The sequence below is a fragment of the Megascapheus bottae genome, chromosome 2 (assembly GCF_031878675.1).
Source record: "Megascapheus bottae isolate mThoBot1 chromosome 2, mThoBot2.hap1, whole genome shotgun sequence".
NCBI classification, from domain to species: domain Eukaryota; kingdom Metazoa; phylum Chordata; class Mammalia; order Rodentia; family Geomyidae; genus Megascapheus; species Megascapheus bottae.
Window position 1 is genome coordinate 67,736,372 of NC_143510.1, and position 22,758 is coordinate 67,759,129.

Sequence of the window (22,758 nt, forward strand, 5' to 3'; positions counted from 1 at the left end):
AAGAAAAAACTAGAAGGATCTCTTTCTTAAAAATGGATACTAGTTAAGCAACAGTGGCCTGTAATCCTAGCTGCTCAGAAGGTTGAGACAAAGTCTTGTTCAAATCAAGTCCAGGCAGAAAAATCTGTAAGAGTCCATCTCCAGACTACCCAGAGTAAGAAGAATCACCAGCCAGTGGATCATAAGGCCCTGAATTCAAACCCCAGTGCTACCAAAAAAGTTATTCTATTGACATTAAATTAAATCAGAAAGGAAATACTAACATCTTTCATTGAAACAATAAGCTTACTGTTTCCAAGCTTTTTTATACTTTGATTTCATTATATCCTTATGATCTATTATTATAAAAGCAATTTCATTATTATATATAAATCTAGTTACAGTTTTATTGTCCTTGGCATTTTTACTCTCCTAGAAAGTATAATCCCCAAAATCCTATTTTCATTATTTTTTTTCTTTGCTCTAATAAGAAACTTATATAACCTTACTCTGAAGAAAATTTGTTCATAGTTATTGTGCTCAAACAGCTCTACATTTCTATCCAACTACGGAATATAACTGAGCTTTTTATATTCCTGATCAACCAACTCCAGACTTCCTTTTCACTACAGCGTAAAAATACTTGCCTTCTTCCCCCTACCTTCTCAATTCCAAAATAGGAAAAAAAAAAACACAGTCTCCGTCAGGCTATATAAAGGTCAGTATTGACTTTTTGCCATCTAGGTGATATTAAGCAAAACTGACTAAAACAAAGAGTTTATTAGAGGAAAGGAACAGATAGGTAAAAAGGATTTCAGTACTGTATGACAGGAGCTGTACGCAGAGTTTGGAAGACATTCTAGAAACACACATAGAAAAGGAACAAACTCTGCTGGGTGTGTTCAGAGGGACAATAGTCATTAGACAAAGAACAGTTGAGATGTAGAAGTCCAGACAGAACACAAAAGGAAGATGCTGTATCAGGCAGAGGAGGCAGAAGGTTCCAAGGTTTAGAATGCGCAATAGAACACAGTATAGCAAGAACTTGGGCATGGTAGTTCTTGTCCTACTTCCTGCAAACTCCATATAGATTACCTTTCATGTAATAATTCCTGTTGTATCAGTGTACATATCCTTTGCTACGGCTTTGATGATATTTTTATCACTCTCTCCCTTTGTATTTTCCACAGTACAGAGTCTGTCGGAAGGATGATTATTTAACCTGGATCCTCCCATGTCTACTGTCCTAATTCTGCTTGCTCATAAAGAGTACATTCATAAAGCTGGTCCTTTTTCCTCTCTGGCTACATATTTATACTCGCACACCTGATCCACAGGGTTCCCCTTCCAACCTGCCCCCCCTTTTTAAATTAATGAACATAAGGAAGCCCCAAGCCACTCCCAGGAGGGTTAGTCTACTTCGTGCTATTGTGAAGTACTTTATTATAAAATTGTATCATGCCTCTAGGGTTTTTTCTACTATATTACATAATCTTACTACTAGCTGTATTATTTTCTCTGCTGGATTTAGATCTCCAAGTCATTTTAGATTATTCCTTTCTATACTGTGATCTAACCCTTCCTCTTGTCTCAGATTCTCCTTCCTTCCTTTCTCAGGAACTTTGGTTTTATGGCAGAAAAACCCATTCCTTCTGTCTAGTTCTTTTTTGGCCTTGTTCTATGTTTCTTGTATGTCTTTTCTTGCGTTTTCCGATGGGCTTTTCTTTATTCCCAATTCTTTCCTCATTCCTCTGTAAACTACAAACACTGGCCTTTAAGGGTGGTAGTTTTCTTCTGTAATCACTACCTTTCTAGGTTTTTTTTCATCTTAACTCCTACTCTTTCTAATTTATCTTTGTGTGTGTGTGTGTGCGCGCGCGCATGCTCGCGCGCGCTCGCGCACATGTATACATACATACACAGATTGTCCTTTGGCTTTTCCAGTCAAGGCTAATGCTCTACCCCTTGAGTTATAGCTCCACTTTCAGCTTTTGGGTGCTTAATGGGATATGAGTCTCATAGACCTTTCTTCCCAGGCTAATGTTGACCCCAATCCTTAGATCTCATTCCGACTAGATGAGATTACAGGCTTATCCACCAACACTCAAACAATGGACCTAAATTCTTTTTTTTTTATTTTTAAAGATTTTATCAACTGATTTTTACATCATATTTCAAGTGTCGTGTTTAATGAACAAGTATTCAAGAAGGGACCTAAAGTCTTGCTGTACCTTCAAATACATTTAGGAAGAAGCATAAACACTGTAGAACATTACTAATATTTTCCTCTTCTCAGACAATAGTTTCCTTCATCTATCTCCCCACTCAACAGTACCCAAAGGCAACCATTTATTAGAAGCCTTCCTTTCTTGCTAACCCCTGTGCAGATGTTTTGTGTTTATGTTATGTGTGGCCATATCTATAAAGAGCATGACAGCCACAGTTTGTCCTGTCTCTGTCCTGGATGAAAAGCAACTAGAAGCAATCACTGTGCATCTCAACACCTTTCTATTCTTTTCAATCTTACATCCCCCTAATCTCCTACCAAATATCTCTGCTGCTACCAGTGTTCAATATATCATAGTTTTGGACTAATTTTAATGAAATGGCAAGTCTGTATGACCTGTATCCATTTTTAATACCTAAAAAAGCTAACCATTTTTTTGGCTTTCACTACTTAGGGAAATAACCACAGCACCCTTTGATTTCTTTCCCCAAGTACAATGTCAAAATGTATCCATTTTCTCTGTCAACCAAAGCTCACAGCAAACTCCTTTCTGTGTATTTGAATGACTGCAAATACGTCTCCTGGGTGCTTCCCAGTTAAAGCAGTGATTGAGCCCTGTACCCATAGGCCCTCACCAGCCAATGTCCCTGATCCCTCATCAAGTAAATCCACATGGAAAAACTCAAAAATGCTTCTCTCTGCTTCCCCGGAATCCCTGATTTACTGGGTTTTAATTTTTCTTTCTTATATCCTCTTTTCTTCTGTATTTTCAATGCAAGATAAAACAGACAAACCAGCACCTTTTGCCCATTACTTTTTCCCAAGCCTCATCTCTCTCCTCTGTTCCTTTCTTTATTTCCTTTTATTGCCCGGCTTCCATTTTCCCCGCTCTTTATCTTTTCTCTCCCATCCTCCCACCCCTGTCTTCTCTATAATGATCAGGCTCCTGTTTGATACAGAGGGACCTCCATAGACAACTGAAGCCAGAAAAGGAAAAGACAGATTTGGCCTTCTCTGACCTCCATAAGTCCTCATGGCTATTCCCAAGCCCAAGGGCAAATCTTTCTCCCAGATATTATATTCTTTTTTGTTCATCTTTTTTAGTTCTCTTGTCCATAGTTTTAGGATCCCCTTGGTGCACAGATAAACCTCCTGTAATTCTTATAAAGAGACAGCACAGCTATTGCGTGTCTGTTTGAATGGTGGAAGAAGCACTTACCCAGTATGCCCCCAATAGCTGCTTAGTGACAGAACTCCAATCTGCTGAGTCTTTGCTGGCTCCATAACTACTCTGCCATGACAAGGAAAGTGGGATAGCCTCACAGAATTGTGTGGTAGTTGCCATTTCTCATATCGTATCCTCTTGATGATCACCATCCCAAAACTAAAATCCTGTTTCCCCACACTAGCTCTCGTGTTCACATGGTGCAAATGTAGTATAACATAGCTCTAAAGCAGTAAAAATAAAATACATATTCCTGTCATGTTTAATAAAAGCTCAATGTTACTCTGTCGAGCAAGCCTTTACATAAGTCATTCTGATGCATACTTCTGCCACTACAGGTGATATTTCTCAGAGTGAATGTGCCAAATGAAACCTCCCAAGGATTATCTGGCATTGTTTTTTTCACAAACACTCTAGGATCAATGGCTCATTTTCTGGTATACTTCTTTGAAATCCATCCTTTATAGCTTCATAGTTAAATCAACAGTGTTACTTACAAATCCATGTTCTCAGATTTCAAATGCATTTATGTTTACATATAAATAAAAGATAACAGTGGTTTCAATAATCCATAACACTTTCTAGAAGACACTGCTTTATCCCTGAAGCATTAAAGTCAGGTAAGAACAAGAAAATAAAATATTTAGAATTGAATTCAAATTGAATTTGGCTTAGAAAACCAAGGACATGTGGTTGACAGAAAAAGAATAGCAAAGGGTCAATGAAACTTGATAAAAGATTTTTATTGGCCACCTTCCATGGTTCTTCATTACTTTCTTTCTGTTTCTTACATCCTCAGGCAACTGGCCATCTACCTGGCTTTCTCCTCACCATTTTAATAGAAAACAGCCCCCTAGGCTGTAAAAGCAAACCCATCATCCTCACCATTTTTACCCATATTCACTCAGATAAATCTCCCATAATCTATGAACCTGGCAACTAGAATTAATACCATGTACCTTTATAGATGTTATATCACTCACTGGGGAACAAAACCATACTTCATATTTTAAAAAAAGAAAAAGAAAAAAACACTCCTAGAAAGCCAGGTATGGTGGTCTTTGTCTGTAAATCCAGCAGAGACAGAAGATTTGAGATTCAAAGCTAGTACTGGCAGGAATGAGGAGTTTGTGAGATCCACTGTCAAAGAGCAAATCCAGGTGTGGTGATGCTCACCTGTGATCCCAGCCACCTGGAAGACAAAGGTCAGAGAATGGCAGTCAAAAGCCAGTGAGACAGAAGCATGAAAAAGTATCTGATAAAGTAGCTAAAGCAAAAATTGGTTTGGGGGAGGAAGCTCCAAATACAGAGTATTTTCTAGACAAGTTCCTGAGTTCAAACCCTAGAATCACCAAAATAAATGATAAAAGAACTTTCAAACATCTAAAGCTTTAATTAGAGGAAATGAGTGGTAGACTTTCAAATACCCCAGTATGCTACACCATTAAAAAATGTTTTTGTTTTGATTTATGGGCTTGTTTGTTTATTTTTTGTTGGTCATGTGGCTTAAACTCTGGCCTGGGCACTATCCCTGAGCTCTTCAGCTCAAGGCTACTGCCCTACCCCTTAAGCCACAGCCCTACTTCCAACGTTATTGTTTTTAAATTGTTTAAGTTCATTTTCCCAGTTTTATTACACTATAATTAACAAACATTACATGTAAGTAACTATATTTATGGTATACAATATGCATGTCACTTTGAGATATGCATACACTATAAGTAGATATACCCACAAAGTTGGTAAACTACACTGTTTTACCAGAACTATACAAAATGAGATGACAGTAGATCTCCAATTAAATTTCCTTTCTCCTAATTTCTGGTACTAGATTCCAGAATGTTCCAGAGTTCTTCCCCCATAGTATTTCTACTTCCTGTATGATACCATTAACACATTTTATGATAGCACATTTGTGCATTTTCAGAACCTAAGGGAATTTATAGAGCTTAAACTAGAGCTTGAAAATCCATGGTGGAACACAATAATAATCATTTTTAGTAATAAATGAATAATTCCAATATATGAAGCTAATGAATTCTATACTATTTCACAGAATAAATGTTGAAGGATGTAATATATTCATTTACCTGAACAATTTAGCAGGTGTTTGTGCAGTAGGCAAGGCTTGGTCTTTTGAAACTGGATAGAGTTCCTAGCAACATTTCCCACTGTGACCATATGGTCCATTTGTTGTAAATACCGATTTGGCAGGTACTCAGGAGTACGAGAACAATTGCAGCGATAACATGAAGTTGAAAATACTACCACCCAAAGGATGTGTTCAAAGCCACTCATTCTCCTTCATTAAAATGAAAAGCATGATATTGTCCTTTTTACAAGAACATTTTAATATTTTTTGAGTGGAGAATTTGAAAATATTTCTGAATTTCCATTTTGAAACATTACTAAACCTCCATGTGTTTGTCACCTCTAAATAGATTCCCAAGGGCGGGCAGGGTGGGGGCAAATCTCAGTAGAAATGCTATTGGCAATTTAACACACAGCAAAATCTTCTTCTATACTTACCATAAAGAGACTATGTCCTTTTGAAATTTCACAGCATCAAGTCAATTCAGGTACCTCATTCAAAGGCAAACTTGTCTCCAACAAATGTAGAAACCTAGCCCCATTTGCAAAGGCCACAAAGTGAACCCTTTTTTCTCAGAAAATTATAGATGGTACCATAGAAACCACCAAATAAATATTCATTTTAAACTAGCTTTTCTTAATCCATTGGACATGACCTTTGTTCTCATATCTATGTTTCAAAAACTAAAGGTATTTCTATAGTTGTCCATAAAATCATTCATTTATGTCTATTCTATTCAGTGGCTGCTTTAAAAAAAAACAGTGAATCTATCAAGCTGCTCAGAACAAAAGTACCTCAGGATTGTCAGCTCTGTATTCTAAAAGAGCAGGTTAATTTCCCTGAATCTCACAGCTGGAACTTTCTAACACTAACTGGCAGTTTCTACCTAGTGATCAAGGCAATTGACTAAAATAAATTATACATAAAGCTGAAATCCCTAATAGTAATAAGGCCCCTTCATGAGATAATCACACCAGCAAAAGCACTCATCTGTCGGCTGCAACTCGACAGGATCCCAAAAATTATCTTATAAAAATTACACCTCCAGAAATGCTTTTTTTTTCTTTCTAGCTTTATAACAGCACTAATCTGGCAGTGGTCATAGTACTAGGCACAAAGTAGAAACCCCAGATAAACCCTTTAATTGACTTGTTTCAATTGGAGATGCTGTTGATAGAACACTAGTGTTGATGCTGTTTATACTGCTGAAGTTTTCACTTCAATATAGTCAGTCCATAATTATTAGAAGCCCTTATTATGTTTCCAGAGCTAAGCATAGGGAAGCAGTACAAAGTACAGACTCCTGCTCTTTAACGTGAATTGAATTCCATATATGCAAAGGAAACAGGACTAAAGGATGTGTTGGCACCAAATTATATAAAGAAATAAAACTATATAAAGAAACTGTATAAAGAAATTTCCAGCAGAAATTTCTATTTAAGCAGATGCTTCACTGGAACTACGGAATTTGGATTAGAACTTGATTAGGAAGAGTAATGTCACTGGGCAGAGGGAAGTAAAGCATTGCAACTAGATTTCTCAGCTGAGAAAAATCTAAGCGTGGAAAGGAATATGGCTCACAGAGCCACAGTAGTGCCCTAGTGATGGCTGTGATGAAACCCCGCATTGCACCATTATAACCAATGCATTTATGATCCTGGCCATATCAGCACATACATGGGTTAACTCTTCTTGGCACCCTCAGCTTCAAGCCAAGACCCAATTATGGGTGGAATCCACAACCAGTGCTTAGGTCATTCTGGAATACAAAGTCAAATCCCTGTTGTCCCACTTCAAAACATCTCTGCGGAACTAGCTAGAGTGTATCATAGCCCTAGTTCCTCACACACAGAAAAACCTCCCCTTGCACTTTCCTCTCAGAATCTCCTTCACCAGAGAGCTTGCTACTAAAGAGAACAACTTCTCTTAATTCATTTGTAGAGAAACTGCACCTATCTAATCAATGGGCCCGTATGGAGACCTACTCACTCCATGCCAGTCAATATTCTATAATTCTTCTAGCTAGCAAAACCTACAAGACACACAATAGAATGTCAAGTGGTAACTTATGCTAGCCATTATGAAAACATTTAAAGTAGGGCTGGGAGTTTGGCCTAGTGGTAAAGTGCTTGCCTAGCATGCACATAAGACCTGGGTTCAATTCCTCAGTACCACATACCTTTAAAAAAAAAAGCCAGAAATGGTGCTGAGGCTCAAATGGTAGAGCTCTAGCCTTGAAAAAGTCCAAGGACAGTGCTCAGGTCCTGAGCTCAAGCCCAGGAATGGCAAAAAAAAAAGAAAAGAAAACATTTAAAGTAGAAAAAGAGAAGAGGTGGTATGAGTGTGGGGGCCATTTTTCTCATATTTTTATTGTTGAGGTGATGTATAGAGGGGTTATAGCTACATTCATCAGGTAGTGGGTACATTACTTCTTGAACATTGATTCCCTTTCCCATGTTTTTCTCTGACTTTCCCTCCACCCACGAGTATTTAGACTTGTTTAGATAATTGTCCATAGACTAGCTCTCTGAAGATGTAACATATGAGGGCAAAGCTTAGTAAATTAAAGATATGACTTAACAATGCAGTTGGAAAAACCACATATTGCAGACAGGATGAACAGCCAATGCAAAAGATCAGAGTATTTTTAGGAGATGAAGGTGTTAGAACATGTAAAATCTTTCAGTGTATGGAATACCCATTCCCAGGGGAATGGGAAGGGATTGTAAGGCTTTGAGTATGACAGTCCCATGAGAAGTCTCTCATTTTGAAAAGGATGTGAGGGAGGGAATGGAAAGTAACCAGAGCAAATACCAGGAACATGTTACAAGCTACAGAACTGTAAGGCAAGTATGCTGACAACTGACCATTACCACTATTCATGCTTTCACTAAGACTGATGGACTTCCTGGTAATACTGAGAAAATTGGAGCCATAGACCAGTTCAAAATCCATTGTGAAGGCTGCAGAAGCATTCAATCAGAAGCAAAACTTTAGGGCTATTAAAGCCAAGGAATAGTACAGAGCTCCTTTAAAAGTCAGGAAGCGGGAGAGGGGGGAACTTTTCAAACATTACCTTGACATTAGTATGCAGCCTGCATTGGACCTTGAAGAGACTAAATCTAAAGAGGTCTTTCATCCAACTGTATCAAAAAACAATATGACTGAAGTTAGGAGGGCTTGATCTCCACACCACGGTGCTAGTAGTAAGAAGGGAGGTGGTGGTGGCAGATGCAGTGGGTGATGGCGGTGCTGGGTTCACAGCACACAGTGGTGAAGGTAACCATGGCAAATATGATATGGAGTTAGAGGCTGTACTGAAGGTAGAGGCTGATAAGTTGGTTAAAGTGGAGGCCATACTGATGACGAAAAAAGGGAAAGAGGAAATCTACTAGACACTTTTGCAAAAAAATAAAAAATAAAGCTTGGACCTTATAGGTTGAATGAACAAAGGAAAACAGTGTCAGGGGATTTTAGACATTTTAGTGTCAGCAGAGTGACAGGAGGAAGAGGACTTGGTGTTGAGCAGTCATCCATCTATATGGATGACAAGCTACCATAAAACCTTCCTGTGTTAGAACAGCACTACAGCACAAAGAGGTGCTCTACCTAATCATAGAAGTTCCATGAAGTCTTTACCAAGAAAATGTTTCCCCAGGAATTCATGATTTCCCTAAATCTAAGATTAAGAGTTAACAACAAACAAATAAAAAAAAGAGTTAACAGCACCAGTTTACCACTGCCTTGTTTTGAGTATGGCAGAATAGTATGCATGTTCACAGCATGACTTTGACATGGTGAATCATTCATGAATGTCCTTCTGGCAAGTGGTTCAAGACCTCTCCAGGCATTGATTCAGGATCTTCTTGACTCCCACAGGACTTAGAGTCCATGCAAACTACACTGTGATCAAATTTGCAACTAATTAGGGTTGAAATCTTCATGGATTAAACTACTAGTTCTAGAAAATTATTAAAGCTTATGATTTAAAACATTAAGGAAAGCATGTACCTTTTACCAGATATTAACAGTTCAAAATGCTATGACATCATGTGGGTTTTTTTGGTATTTTTTATTGTAATTAATAAAAGGGTTACGTGATATTTGCCAGATAGAAGGTGCATTAATTCACATACATTGATACCTTTTCACATGTCTTGGTCCCCATTACCCTCATCATTTGTTTAAAAAAGAAAAGACAAAGTTGAGATGGTCTTAAGTTTCTCGAGGAGTCAGATCATGAGTCATTGAGAGAGTGCATGATCTGCTTGACAGAATAGCCACACTGCACAGCAAACTTCCCGAGCAAGAGATCATGGAAAATAGACAGACTCCTCCACAAAAAGCCCGCCCCCGATAAGCATTTTAAACAGCAATTTTGTTCATTTACATTTCTCTTCTCTCATAAGGTTCAGATGAATTTGTCCACATTTTGCATTCATTTCCATGATACTGATGACTATCTGTATTATCAGCGGGTATGAGGAGTAATATATTCCAATAACTCTCCTGATATGTAAATTAACTGGTAGAGGTGAATAGGTCCGCTAAGGAAACTTGGAACATAACAAGTAACTCTATTTCATCTCTTTTATTTGAAACACTCAAAAAGGATATCCAGGAGAGGACTCTGCCTTCAAGGAGGGTACAATCATGTAAGAAAATTAAGACATGTACACCTTAAGTCAAAAGTCACAGTCCCATAACAGAGGCATGTGGTAGTGCTATGCAGATTCAGAACTGGGGCTATAAACACATATAGTTATTCCTCAGAGGCCTTACTCATTCTCTCAATACACCTCACCTGCATATTATATCCTTGCCTTGGTTTTAGAAAGACAAATACAGTAAGTATTGCCCCCCCAAAAAATGAGCTATATTTCCTCGTATTGTTAAATTTCCTCTAGGTAATTATTTCTTCACAGCAGATTGGACTTATATCAAACATAGGTCAAGTTACAGACAAGGGAAAACATAGTCATAATAAGAGTACAGCAAAATAAGTCCATAGCATATGGACTTCTTAACTGACTTTTGTGCTATCCATCTATCTGCAGAAGCCTGCCATGTTGTATTCATTATAATCAGGATTCATACCAGGAAGAAATGAACTCTTTGACTTGACAGGTGGCTAATTCCCTTTCAATTTCTTCATTCTCCTTCTCCTTTTCCCTCCTCTCTCCCTCTCACTTCCTCCCTCCCTCCCTCTCTCCCTCCCTATCTGTCTCTCTTCTCTGTCTCTGTCTCTGTCTCTCTCTGTATCTCTGTCTATCTGTCTCTCTTTCATATAGTGTTGAACAATAGCATGATTTTTAACTAGTTGCACTAGAGAACAATAAGTAATCTATAGAATCCCATGTAAGCTGGGAGGGTTGAAAAAAGTCTTTTGGGGGGAAATTCTATGTACCATTGTTATTTTCTACTCTGGAGCAGTTGTTCAAAAATACTTGCCCACAGAATTGATGAATGACCTTTGGTCCTAAACTGTAGCACCATTGAAACAATATAAGGATCTTGGCATTGTGTTATTACGTATTTCCATTTTCTAGCCTGATGCTTCCATTTTTTATGAGTTTCAGGACAAAGAAGAAAAAAGTTAACATTTTGTTTGAAGTGAATAAAAATAGAATGCAAAAACATGTCTTTTGGTGCAATTCAGTCCATAGGAATTCTTAATTTTTGTGAATAAATAGAGTTCATGGAAAGAAAAAGTCTTTTTGCCAAACCCTAAATATAGAATACTAGACATGATCCAATTTGAAATGGAAAAAGGCAAAAACATAAATAGGCTGATTCTAATAAAAAAAACTGTTCAACCTTTTTCAAAGTTCTTCAATAAAGTTAGGAGAGTTTCCTGAGAGTTTTGTAGTGCTATTCAGTTCAGAATGTTAAAGAAAGTCATCTTGGTCTCATTTCCAGGGCCACTGAATTACAGGTATATTCTGTTGGATGTTATGGTATAAATGGTCTTTTTTGAAACAGAAGTAGATTATCTTTACTAAAAGAAAAAAGGAAACCTGGTATCACTTTGGATATCCAAATAAAAGAGTATTGTATGGATGCCAATGGATTTTTTTTTAATCCTGGGTCTAATCATCACAGCTGTCCTCATGATAAATTTACATGCCTATGGACAAACCATATTCAAGTTTATTTTTTAAATGACTAATACCTTTTATTGGTTATTTTTTCCCTAGCAAGAGAAACTCGGTGACATCTGCTTCTCCCTTCGCTATGTTCCCACTGCTGGTAAACTAACTGTGGTGATTCTGGAGGCAAAGAACCTGAAGAAGATGGATGTGGGTGGCTTATCTGGTAAGTCCATGCTGATTATTGATTTTTTAATGCTGTTTTATCATGGATCCCAAATGCAGAACTCACACACTGCAGCTCTCCACTCGTTAATAGATAATAGTTCTCTCTTCCTACAAAGCCTGGAAGCAGTTTCAGAATTCATTCAACATACCACCCCAGGAAACCACTCTCAGTTTATTGAAATTGGCACAGGAGCCAAAATCCATTTTCCTTCTACACAGGCAAAGTATCATCATTTCTATGCCATTCAAAGATGAAAATGTTGCTTCTTTTCTGAAAGACAGTGTGATAGATTTATAGTTTTGAGGGTTTTTAAATCAAAATGCATATATTATATGATATTTTAATGTATATTTTATCTAATATTTATTAGGCATTTCAGGGATTTGATTTTATTTTCTTGGTACTAGGTGTTATACTCCAATCTTCTTCTAGCTAAGCAGGTATTCTCCCATATTAATTATGATTCTAACCTTTAAATTTCATATATATATATATCACTCTAGATGAGAGCGAATCCTCTAATAAACCTGTGTCTTGTAACTAGGCTTGAGAAAGGAGAACTTTTGACTGAAATGTTCTATACAATCCAGGCATGAACAAATATATTGAGTAAAGTATATCTTTGCCAAAAAGCAAGGTTTTGGTTCAGTGGTCATGTGCAATTAGTGGTCCATTTCTAACTTTTCTCATCTGTTATGTTTCTAACCTCATGCTAGCCATGCCTTCATCACTTCCATCCGGGACTCCCTTCATCTTCCTTCTAGTTCATTCAGTAAAGTTCTTCAGAGTTCCAGAGCAGCTCTCACTTGTTCAAGATTCTCAGCCATGGGTTCACATGCTCATCAACAGATACTTCAGCTGCTACTGTTTACTATCAGTCTTGATCTGGCAGTATATATTTGAGTGCCTGACAGTCACCCCCAATGAGCTAACTGCTAGCCATGCTACCAAAGGAAATACAGCCCAGATGACCCACACTACTTCTGGTACTAACTCAGCATTGTGACACAAAAGGGACATAGCCAGAGGCCAGGCAGTCATTAATTACAACTTATAATTTTATGTTCCTTTTCTAAGGAAAAGTAGAAAATTTCTCAGTAGCTACAGAACCCAAACACCTTAAGTCCACCCCCACACTTGAATTACCTGGGTTGGTTTTTCTTCTTCAATAATGTATTAGCCTTACTTGTAAAGGGTTACTGCTTCTTGTGACATTAGATCAAAATCATTCCAATCACATAATGTAGATACCCTCAAGTTAGGTCATGTCATATGTCATTTTAACCAAAAGACTGCCTCACTATTCAAAAGAGCCTGCTGCCATTTGGGTTGGTGGAGGCTGTGGTGGGAGTGGAATGAGGCTTGAACTGAAGGCCTCGTGATCTCACTCTCACCAGCAAACTTATTCACCTGAGCCATACCCTGGTTGAGCATTTTGCTAGGTTTTGGTAGGTAATTTCTTTCATGTAGAATTTTCTTCCAACAATGTTTAGTTAAATTCTACCCATTGTTCAGCCCAGCTGAAGCACTACTCCTCCGTTCTTTTGACATTTTCTTGTACTGTGGCCCTCAGTTGAATTAAGAATTGTGCCAAGTACTAGTTTGACATTAATGAACAAAGTAGCCACAAGATCCTGAAATGTGTATATTTTTTAATATGGATGGCAGAGGTTTTTTTGGTTTTGTTTTGTTTTGTTTTGGGGGGTGGTAATGGGGCTAGAGCTCAGCCTGGGCACTGTCCTTGAGCTCTTCAGCTCAAGGCTACCACCCTACCTCTTGAGCCTCAGCCCCACTTCCTATTTTCTAGAGGTTAATTGGAGTCTCGGGTCCTTTTGTGTTGGGTTGATTCTCAGATCTCAGCCTCCTGAGTAGCTAGGATTATAGGCATAAGCCACCATGCTGGGCCAGAAGACAGGTTTTCCAAACAACAGTATATTATATAATCAGAGATCATGTCTCTGCAGGGAAGTAGGATAAGGAAGACTAGGAAGTCATTTTTAACAAGATTGTCAAGGTAGTCCTCATGACTAGGTGACATCACAGGCACCAACATGGGAAAGATGAGGAAGTGAGCTATGAGGCTATATGAGGAGAGAGAGTGTTTTAGGTAGTAGAAGTCTGCCACCCTTTCTAATCCCATACCATCAGAACAAATCTTTGTCATTTTTAAATGCCACCCACAGTTTGTTTACACCCTCTAACATCACACGTCCCTCTCACTAGACTGTGTCTCGAATTTATGTCTCTCACAATGCTAGCACTGACTGGTAGCACTGAACAGAAGTGCTGACTGAATAATGAATTATTTACAAAGAAGCTATGGCCTGAAAAAACAAGTTTGGCATTTTAAATTTGTTTAACCTACTTACCACTAAAATAACTCTAAGCACTTGGGTGATGTGTCTCAAAGTAAGTTGACCTATGTAGGAAGAGGCCAGAATTATATAAGATCGTTCTCAATGATTCAAATGCCAGGACTGCTTTGCTGGAAATGGATAGCTAATTGGAACCAAGGTACACTCTTTTACCAGGATTTTCACTCCACTCTGACACTACCAGAAATTTGACATTGGACAAGTTATTTAGCTCTTGCAATCAAAGTTCTACTTTATCTATAAAGCAGAAATAATAATTGGTCATTGTTAAGGGATTCATGGTGAGAAATGAGAGCAGAGTTTAGAATAAAAAAGCACCCAGTAAATATTATTACATAATTACTTCTAGTAACTCTATCAACTCTTTGGTGGATAAACATGCAAAATTTAAAAACAACCAATTTGATGGTTTAGCCAATTGCTTAATTCAATGGGAACAAAAATTCATTAGGCTCTGTTGATCATTAGGCTCAAGTTTTGCCTTGACCCAATATTAAATTAAGACAAACTAAGGAATCTGGGCAGTGGTGGCTCATGCCTATATTCCTAGCTACTTGGGAGCCTGAGATCTGAGGATCATAAGAGTCCAGGAGACTCTTATGTCCAATTAACCACCGGAAGTAAATCAAAGTGGTAGAGCATTAGCCTTGAGCAAAAGAGCTCAGGGACAGTACACAGACACTGAGTTCTAGCCTACAACAAGAACAAAACAACAACAACAACAACAACAAAAGGATGAAGACTAAAACTTTAATTTTAAAAGTGATTTTTTTTCTTACTACTGTCTGCCAGACTGAATTATTTTCTTCCTACTGTGCTAATCTAAAGTGTACTTCATAAGGACTTTATCTGTATCATATACCATATAGCAAATGATTAAAATTTCAACCCTTCAGACTTTGCAATGAAGAGCTCACTTGACCTATTCACATATGTACAGTAGATTCTTGCTCTTACATTCTTAAATCTCCAAGTCCAAATTACTTGTGAGAAACCAGAAAATACATAAATATCACTCTTTATGGACAGCAGTACTGTGGAAAGATAGGAGATATTTTCTGCCTAGTAGTTAGAGGAAAGCAAATCATCTACCTAATAAGCAACAACTCTTATATTCGTGGCCCTTTGCACATTTGTGTATCAGAAATAACTGTGATAAATAAATGATAAAATATGTGTTTCCTTTGTGTGTAAATGATGAAAGAGAACCAAAAAAAGCACACAAACAAGAAATGAAGGCAGTGAAAAAGTAGAGATTTCTCAAAGGTGTGAGATTGTATACCTCATCATTTTGAACAACTAGACAAATTTTATTCTCAACTTTGCACCTTTGCAAAGTCCAAGTCATTTATAGGACTCAAGTTGAGGTCCTTTAATTCACAATACAAAACACTTTTCAAAGCGCCATTCAATTTTCCCCACGTCTCCACTTCCAAGATAGGAGATTAGAATTACTCAGCCTTAATTTATTAAAGATATTTTTCTAGCGGGTGCTGGTGGCTCATCCCTGTAATTCTAGTTACTCATGAGGCTAAGATCTGAGAATCACAATTTGAAGCCAGTCCAACAGAAAAGTCTATGAGACTCTTATTTCCAATAAACCACTCAGAAAAGCCTGGAAGATTCTCTGTGGCTCAAGTAGCAAAGCACTAACCTTGAGCAAAAGAAGTTCAGGGACAGTGTCAAGGCCCTGAGTTCAAACCACAGAATGTGCAAAAAAGGTTTATTTTTCTGAAAGGATCTAAAATCTCCTCCCCCCGCCGTCCCTGCCCCCCCTCTCTCTTTCTCTCTCTCTCCTATAAGATGTTTTCCTTTTCATTGTTTATGGATTTATACTATGTCATGATTTTAACTGAGGCCCAGGTCAATCATATTTAAATCTAGAATTTGTTGTGATACAAACAAAGTAAGTGTATCCTTTGCCTTACTAGAGGAATTTTCTAAAGTAAAAGGTTGCAATTCTCTTAAAAGTCTAGTGTCCTCATCTCTGAAAAATACTTGCTCCCTTGTGTAAATCATTGTCTTTTTTTCCTTAGTCTCTTCCACTGAAAAAGAAGATAAAAACAGGCATCTCCTTCACATTATCTGAAGTCCTTTCCTAACAGACTTGACTAGCACCCATATGCATCCTAATATTGATGCTGAGAGCAAAACAGAAAAAACAACTCCAAATTCAGTCAATTTGAACCAAAAGCCACTAGTCTGGGACTGGGGCCAATAAATAAAATGGCTAAAGCTTATTTGAGCCAATTAGATAGGGATATGCAAATTAATTGGCCATGATATCAGGGTCAAGCAATAATATGCAAAGAAACTGGCATCTTATGGAGCTAATGGGAGAGGAATATGTATAAGAAGTTGGCAGTGATATCAGAAGCTTCCTCATAATTTTAGGCTTGACTATTACAATATAAAATTAATTCTGCACTACTTCAAAATGCTTAATAATCTGAATATCTAAGCTGTGAACGGATGGATCTAAAAATAAAATGGAAGGTTTTGAAACTAGATAATTCTACAAAGTTATTTTTTTAAAAAAAGCATATATCCAAGATACTATAAGCTGAGATTGCATTGTTATTAGCATTACAGAACAGACAGAATTGCTATGCCTGAGGGACTAAATAATGTTCAAGAAAGAAGAGTGGGAAGCACAGATATAGTATCTGGGACTAGATTTGAAAATCAGTCCTCAGATGTACAAGTAACAAGACAGGAGATGTGTGCTCAGCACATTGAGAGGCCTATTCTGTGCTTAATGCTCTATATATGCTAACAGGTTTAATTCTCCATACAGTCCTATGAGGTAGAGACTATTTCAATGCAACTGTATCTTGGACAGCCAAACAACTTGTCCAAGGTCACAGAATTTGTATTTGGCAGAACTTAGATGTAAAATCAACTAGTGTACCTTCAGACTTCATGAATAAAATATGACTTCTAAATCTTTATCCATTCTCACCAGGATCAACCTGAAGAGCAAGTAGCTAATTATGTGCTTCCATTGAATGTCTAAAAATTTACCTGATTCAAATAGCCCTCTGGTCCAAACTAAAATTCTATCATGAACATCAATAATATAAATTAGTTGGGTGATCACTTAATGACATTTGGCTAGATAACAAAAATAGGAATAATGAGGTTGAAGGTTGAAGACCATACACTGAAAAGATTATTTCCCGGTTGAAAAAGTTCCCTACATTTTTACCTTATGTAGAAGTTGAAGTGCTTTACTGACTGTTCCTTTGCTACCACACACATACAAAATAAAAGAGAATGAGATTCAAGTCAGTGATATTACAGCTGTATCAGAAGTGAAAGCCAAATGATGTTACTGGAATGATAAAAGAGTCTAAGTCTAAGGAATCTGAGTATCTTTTAGCTAAAAGACTTTATCTGCTACTACATTTGATCAAGGACAGATCATGAATCTGTAATATCACTAGAAGAGGGCAGCGGAGCTAGAGTAATACCCATCTGGTCAGCACATGCTACAAACTAGAATTAGGAAATGACCTTGCTGTTCAGAAGAGGATAAAAGAGGAAGTCATTGGGGATGATCTCAAAAGTACCTTCTTACTCAATATTTCTTTGTCAGCTTTCCTTGCTACTTTATAGTTGGGTGGTTAAAAAAAAGAGTGATGTTCCAGAAGCTGTGCCAGATGACAAAAATCAAAAATCAATGTCTGAATGTGATTCCATGTTACACATTTAAAATAAGACATCTCTAAACTTCTGTGGTGTCTTATAGGACAACATACACAACATGCCTTTGCAAACCAAATCTCTCAGATCCACTCCACAAGACATCTCACTATGTAATTGAGCATGGCTGCATTTTCACCCATGACTTAATAATTCAGTACACAAAAAAAGAAATAGGGAGAGTCAGAATTTCTATTGGGTAATTGGATTGAAGAGCTTTGTTCCTAATAAAAATATTAAAATAGATAGCCAAAGTCTGTGCTTCTTTTGCCTTTATGAGGCTATGAGATTTCGATAGTAAATTCTAAAACAGGTGTCAAAAATATGCACAGTTTGTAGTCTCAAATACTTAAAGAAATAGAGATCAAAAGAAGACCTCTTTTAAACGTGTACTTTGTATAGTCATCTCCACTTCTGGGAGGACCCACTTTGTAGCTACCCTTAATCCCTTTAATCACATCTCCATTCTAAGTGAGCACTCCTTCCCTTTACCCATAGCTGTGCACAATACCAGCTATTGTGAGACCAGCTATGTGTATGCTTCTGTCTGCATTCTCACAGATCCTCTTCATTCCAAACAGGTATCAACATAATCTCTCTACCTGAATTCCTAGCCAGGGATATTAACATTTTACAATCTACCTTGTTTTGTCTTCAACTCCCAACTTAACTTTTCTCTTCATGAAATTCCTTTGGCATCCAATAGCAGTACTCTCATTAAAACAGCAGCCAAGAAAGAAACTCAGAAAATGCAAGTCTTCAAACTGATTGCTTACTTTAGCTATGATTTTCAGGTCTTACACCATGCCTTCCTTCAGTCTCCTCCTCCATACCCATCCTTCTTTGTATTTAAAAGAAAAAAAAAGGAACAGACTATCTTTAAAATATAAAAGAAGAGAGTGACACTGAAATGCACATATTGCTATAGTTATACCTCAATGATAGTCATAAAAACATTTTCCAAGAATTAAAGACAAAATGATCCCCTGATCACATCTTTTCCCAGCATGAACCAATAAGGCAATAATTCAGAATCTTACTTGTCCAGTGCTTCATAGACTAACTCCTTGTAAAAGGAGATCAAAACTCCATAGCACCTAAACTGCCTGCCTTTTTAAATTACTAATGGCTTCGTCCTTGTACATTATTCCTAGTGATTCTTGAGAAATTTGGAGGTTTCTTATTATTTCTCTTCCACAGACAAATGACTTTCAGTGTTTGCTTAGGGAATAGACTTTTTAACTTAAAAATATTAAATTAGCACATTTCTTATCTTCTGAAACACTGAGATTTCCCTTACCCAACAGTAAAACAACAGAATTAATTGCTGGAATAAATTCATAGATTTCAAACTTCTGATATTAATGTGACAGTGAAATTAATGAAGAGTCAAATGTTCATTCAGTGATAGTTCATTGAAATTAATTTATATGGAACTGTAAGATCAGATATTTACCTAGGGATAAACTTTCATTTGTTCATATTATGGACTATTGTGTACTGAGTAAAGAAGTGTGTTTTCACAAAAAGCACTGTTCCAATATTTCAGGAGAATTTTCAGTTATTAGATAAAGACTCAGGAAATAAAGTTAAAATAATGTACATAATTCCTATCACTTATTTCTATATGCAAAGTAAGAAATTAAATACTCAAAATGACCCCTGTAATCCCTTCCTATTCCTCCAAACAAGTTGATTCAAAGGAACAATTTCAGATTGTCTTTCCACCCACATTAATTACACACACACACACACACACACACACACACACACACACACATACACATATTTTTTTAATGGGATGATACCATACATTTTGTGTTTCTTTCACTTACTGCAATATATAATAGAAATCTTTCAGGCCAATGTAGATAGATCTATGTAGATTATATCCGTTGAGTACATATCTTTTTGGATGTATTAGCATATATTTAAGAATTCCCTTATAATTATAACTCTAAGAAAAAAGCTATTTAATTTCACCAAGACCTTCAAATAAAACATGAATAATAATGGACTCTGTATAATATAGATAAATGTCTACTCTTCCCAAATATCAAAACTCATAAATAAAGGTAAAAGACAAGTAGCAGACAACATAACCAGATGATGTTAATACCCCTACAATTACAAGAGTTAAAACATAACAATAAAAAAGAGAAAGTTAATGGGGAAAGTCTCTACTTTTAATGTTCCTAGAATTTTCTTTCTGCTGCTTCTGCTCCTGTTGCTGAGAAGTAACGTGTTACATTTATATAGCCTCATCATGCATAAATAAGAAGGGATTTTAAAGTAAGATGCAATTACCCTAAGTTCAAAACCTAAAAATGTGTTGCTTAAAAAGACAACCTAAATTGATTGCAGTACACCAAAAAAAAAAAAAAACAGAGAGAGAGAGAGAAGAAAAGAAAAGTAAATTAGGTCATTAACTTGTAGATTTCCAGACTTTCATAGATGATGTTTGCAAAAATATCAATCCATTAAGAACACTCATGCTGTAGCATTGTTAGGAAAGCAACTTGAAGACACTGATGACAGGCACTGAAAGTAAAAGTAAAAATATACACCTTTACAAAAGCGAAACCTGGCATTTTTTCAGAGAAGTGTCCAGCTTTTACCAAACCATTTACACACTTGTAAGTGGCATTTATTCAGGGTTATCAATTCAATATGTTTGCATAGAAAGTATCTTGAATTTTCTACCATTGTCTTTAATATGGAGAAAGCACTGGAAATGAAAATAGAAAAAAGATTACCTGCCTGTTTCCTATAACTATAAACCCAGTTATAGTAATTAGATTTTGCCAGAGTTTTATTCACTGAAATATGTGTTCATGTTTTCTATAATAATTTCACAGAAATAAAAAAATTCAAAGCTAGTTTAGTGGTGGAGGTTTTACAAGAGGCAGGGAATGCTTATGAATTATGCAAGTCTGAACTTTCATTTTAATAACTTCATTAAAATATAAACACCTTAAAAGCCTCCCAACAGGAATTTAACTTTATAGAATGTTTTATATATGCTCTGACCTTGCCAAGAGGCATGCCTAAGGCATGATTTAACAGTTATTACAGAGTAAAGCCTAATAATAAATACCTATCAGAAAATGCCAGCATTTGTCCTTGCCTCTTTGGCTTCCAGTGGAGTTGTAACTCAGCCATAAACAGACCCTCTCCTGAGGGACAGCAGGGAGCAGCAAGAAGGAAACAGCAACTGGCATTGGAAAACCTGACCTCATGCCCTTAACCTCAATCTGCTCATCCATAAAATTGGGATATTAAACACACTTTCATCACTGAGTAAACAAATCAAACAATATCAGGTGAAGTGGGTATTACATAAATATTGGTTATGTCAAATAAAAGACAATTCTTGATCAATTCTTTTTTCTCACCATAACCTGATTCCTTTGGAATCTACAAGTGGGCATGTATGTATATTCTGGTTTCTTCTGCAGTTTATAGCAGTCTTCCTCACAATAGGCAAATATTAAAAACAAATTTACTGAATGGATAAATGAATCGTGTATCCATGAAAAATGGAATAGCATAGCCTGCCATCAGTGGCTCACTCCTGTAATCCTAGCTACTCGGGAGGCTGAGATCTGAGGATTACAGTTCAAAACCAGCCCTGGTGTGAAATTCCATGAGACTCCTATCTTGAATTAACCCCAGAAAACAGGAAGTAGTGCTGTGGCTCAAGTGGTAGAGCACTAGCCTTGAGTTGAATTGCTCAGCAACAGTACCCAGGCACCCCACATCCAAACCCCCACCCCAAAAAAGAAATACTGATTGGTAATAAAAAGGGATACAGTGTTGGCATAATTACCAACATAAACTTGCCAAGCACAAAAATCACCATCTTTAATGTGTGACCCTGTCAATAGGAAGTTCTGAGGCAATGAAGATGAATATATAACAAACAGAAAGCTCACTGATTGCCTGGAGCTGCAAGGTAGGAGGGACTTCCTGCAAAAAAGGCTCTGGGGCAGTTCTGGGAGTGAAAGAAATTTCTCGATCTTAATTGGATCAGAGAGGTAATATATATTTGTCATTTAATACATAATTACATGTTTATTAAAATTACTCATTAATAAAGATTGAAAAAAGAAATATTAGCTCAATTTTTAATTAGCTAATTCCTCAGAAATTGCTTTTTGAAATATCTTTCTTTGATTCATTGGATAACTACTAAGAGCTTCTGATATTAGCTTTTCTTTCCAGATTGGTGGCTGCTTTCATTCCAGCCACCTCCTTGCTTATGCTTACATCCTACACACTGTCACATGACTACTTATGTTTTTAAAGATTGCACTGTCATTGTTTGGCAATTCCATTTAAACTAAACCAGTGGATTTTCCTACCACCTCCTGTTATTTATTTCCTGTTACAATGTCTGCTTTATTTTACAAAAAGAAAAAATGAGAGCAATGAGAAATTTCCTAACTACACTTGCTCCTCATTTCTTTCATGGGTAGTTAGTTCTATCTCTCCCTTCCTTCAAAATGTAAAGGATACCCAGTTCCCTTTTATGGCATTGTCTAGTATTTGGATGTAAGCTCCTGTATACCTTACATAATCTCCAAGTAATTTATAATACCTAATACAATGTAAATTCTATACAATTAGTTGTAATTTTCTGTTGTTGAGGGAATATTGACAAGAAAAAGTTGTAAATATTCAGTACAGATACAATTTTCAAGTTTCAAGGTGCGGTTTATTGAATCCGTGGATTGAGAGCAGACTCATTAATTTCTACCTTCAGTTTTAAGCTAATAATTATTTAAAATATCAGAATTCTTCCAATGCTTTTCTTATAATAACAGGTCTCAGACAA

General features: G+C 36.8%; 1 protein-coding gene across 4 annotated transcripts in view; it reads left to right on the plus strand.

The window, feature by feature from the left end:
- The window catches only part of Syt1 (synaptotagmin 1), a 374,220-nt gene that overhangs the window by 273,984 nt on the left and 77,478 nt on the right, over positions 1-22,758 (plus strand). For all 4 annotated transcript variants that reach the window (XM_090328295.1, XM_090328298.1, XM_090328296.1 and 1 more), the window contains one exon: positions 11,721-11,838. In XM_090328295.1, coding sequence (XP_090184421.1) covers positions 11,721-11,838 — 118 coding nt within the window. The remainder of the gene's footprint in view (positions 1-11,720; positions 11,839-22,758) is intronic.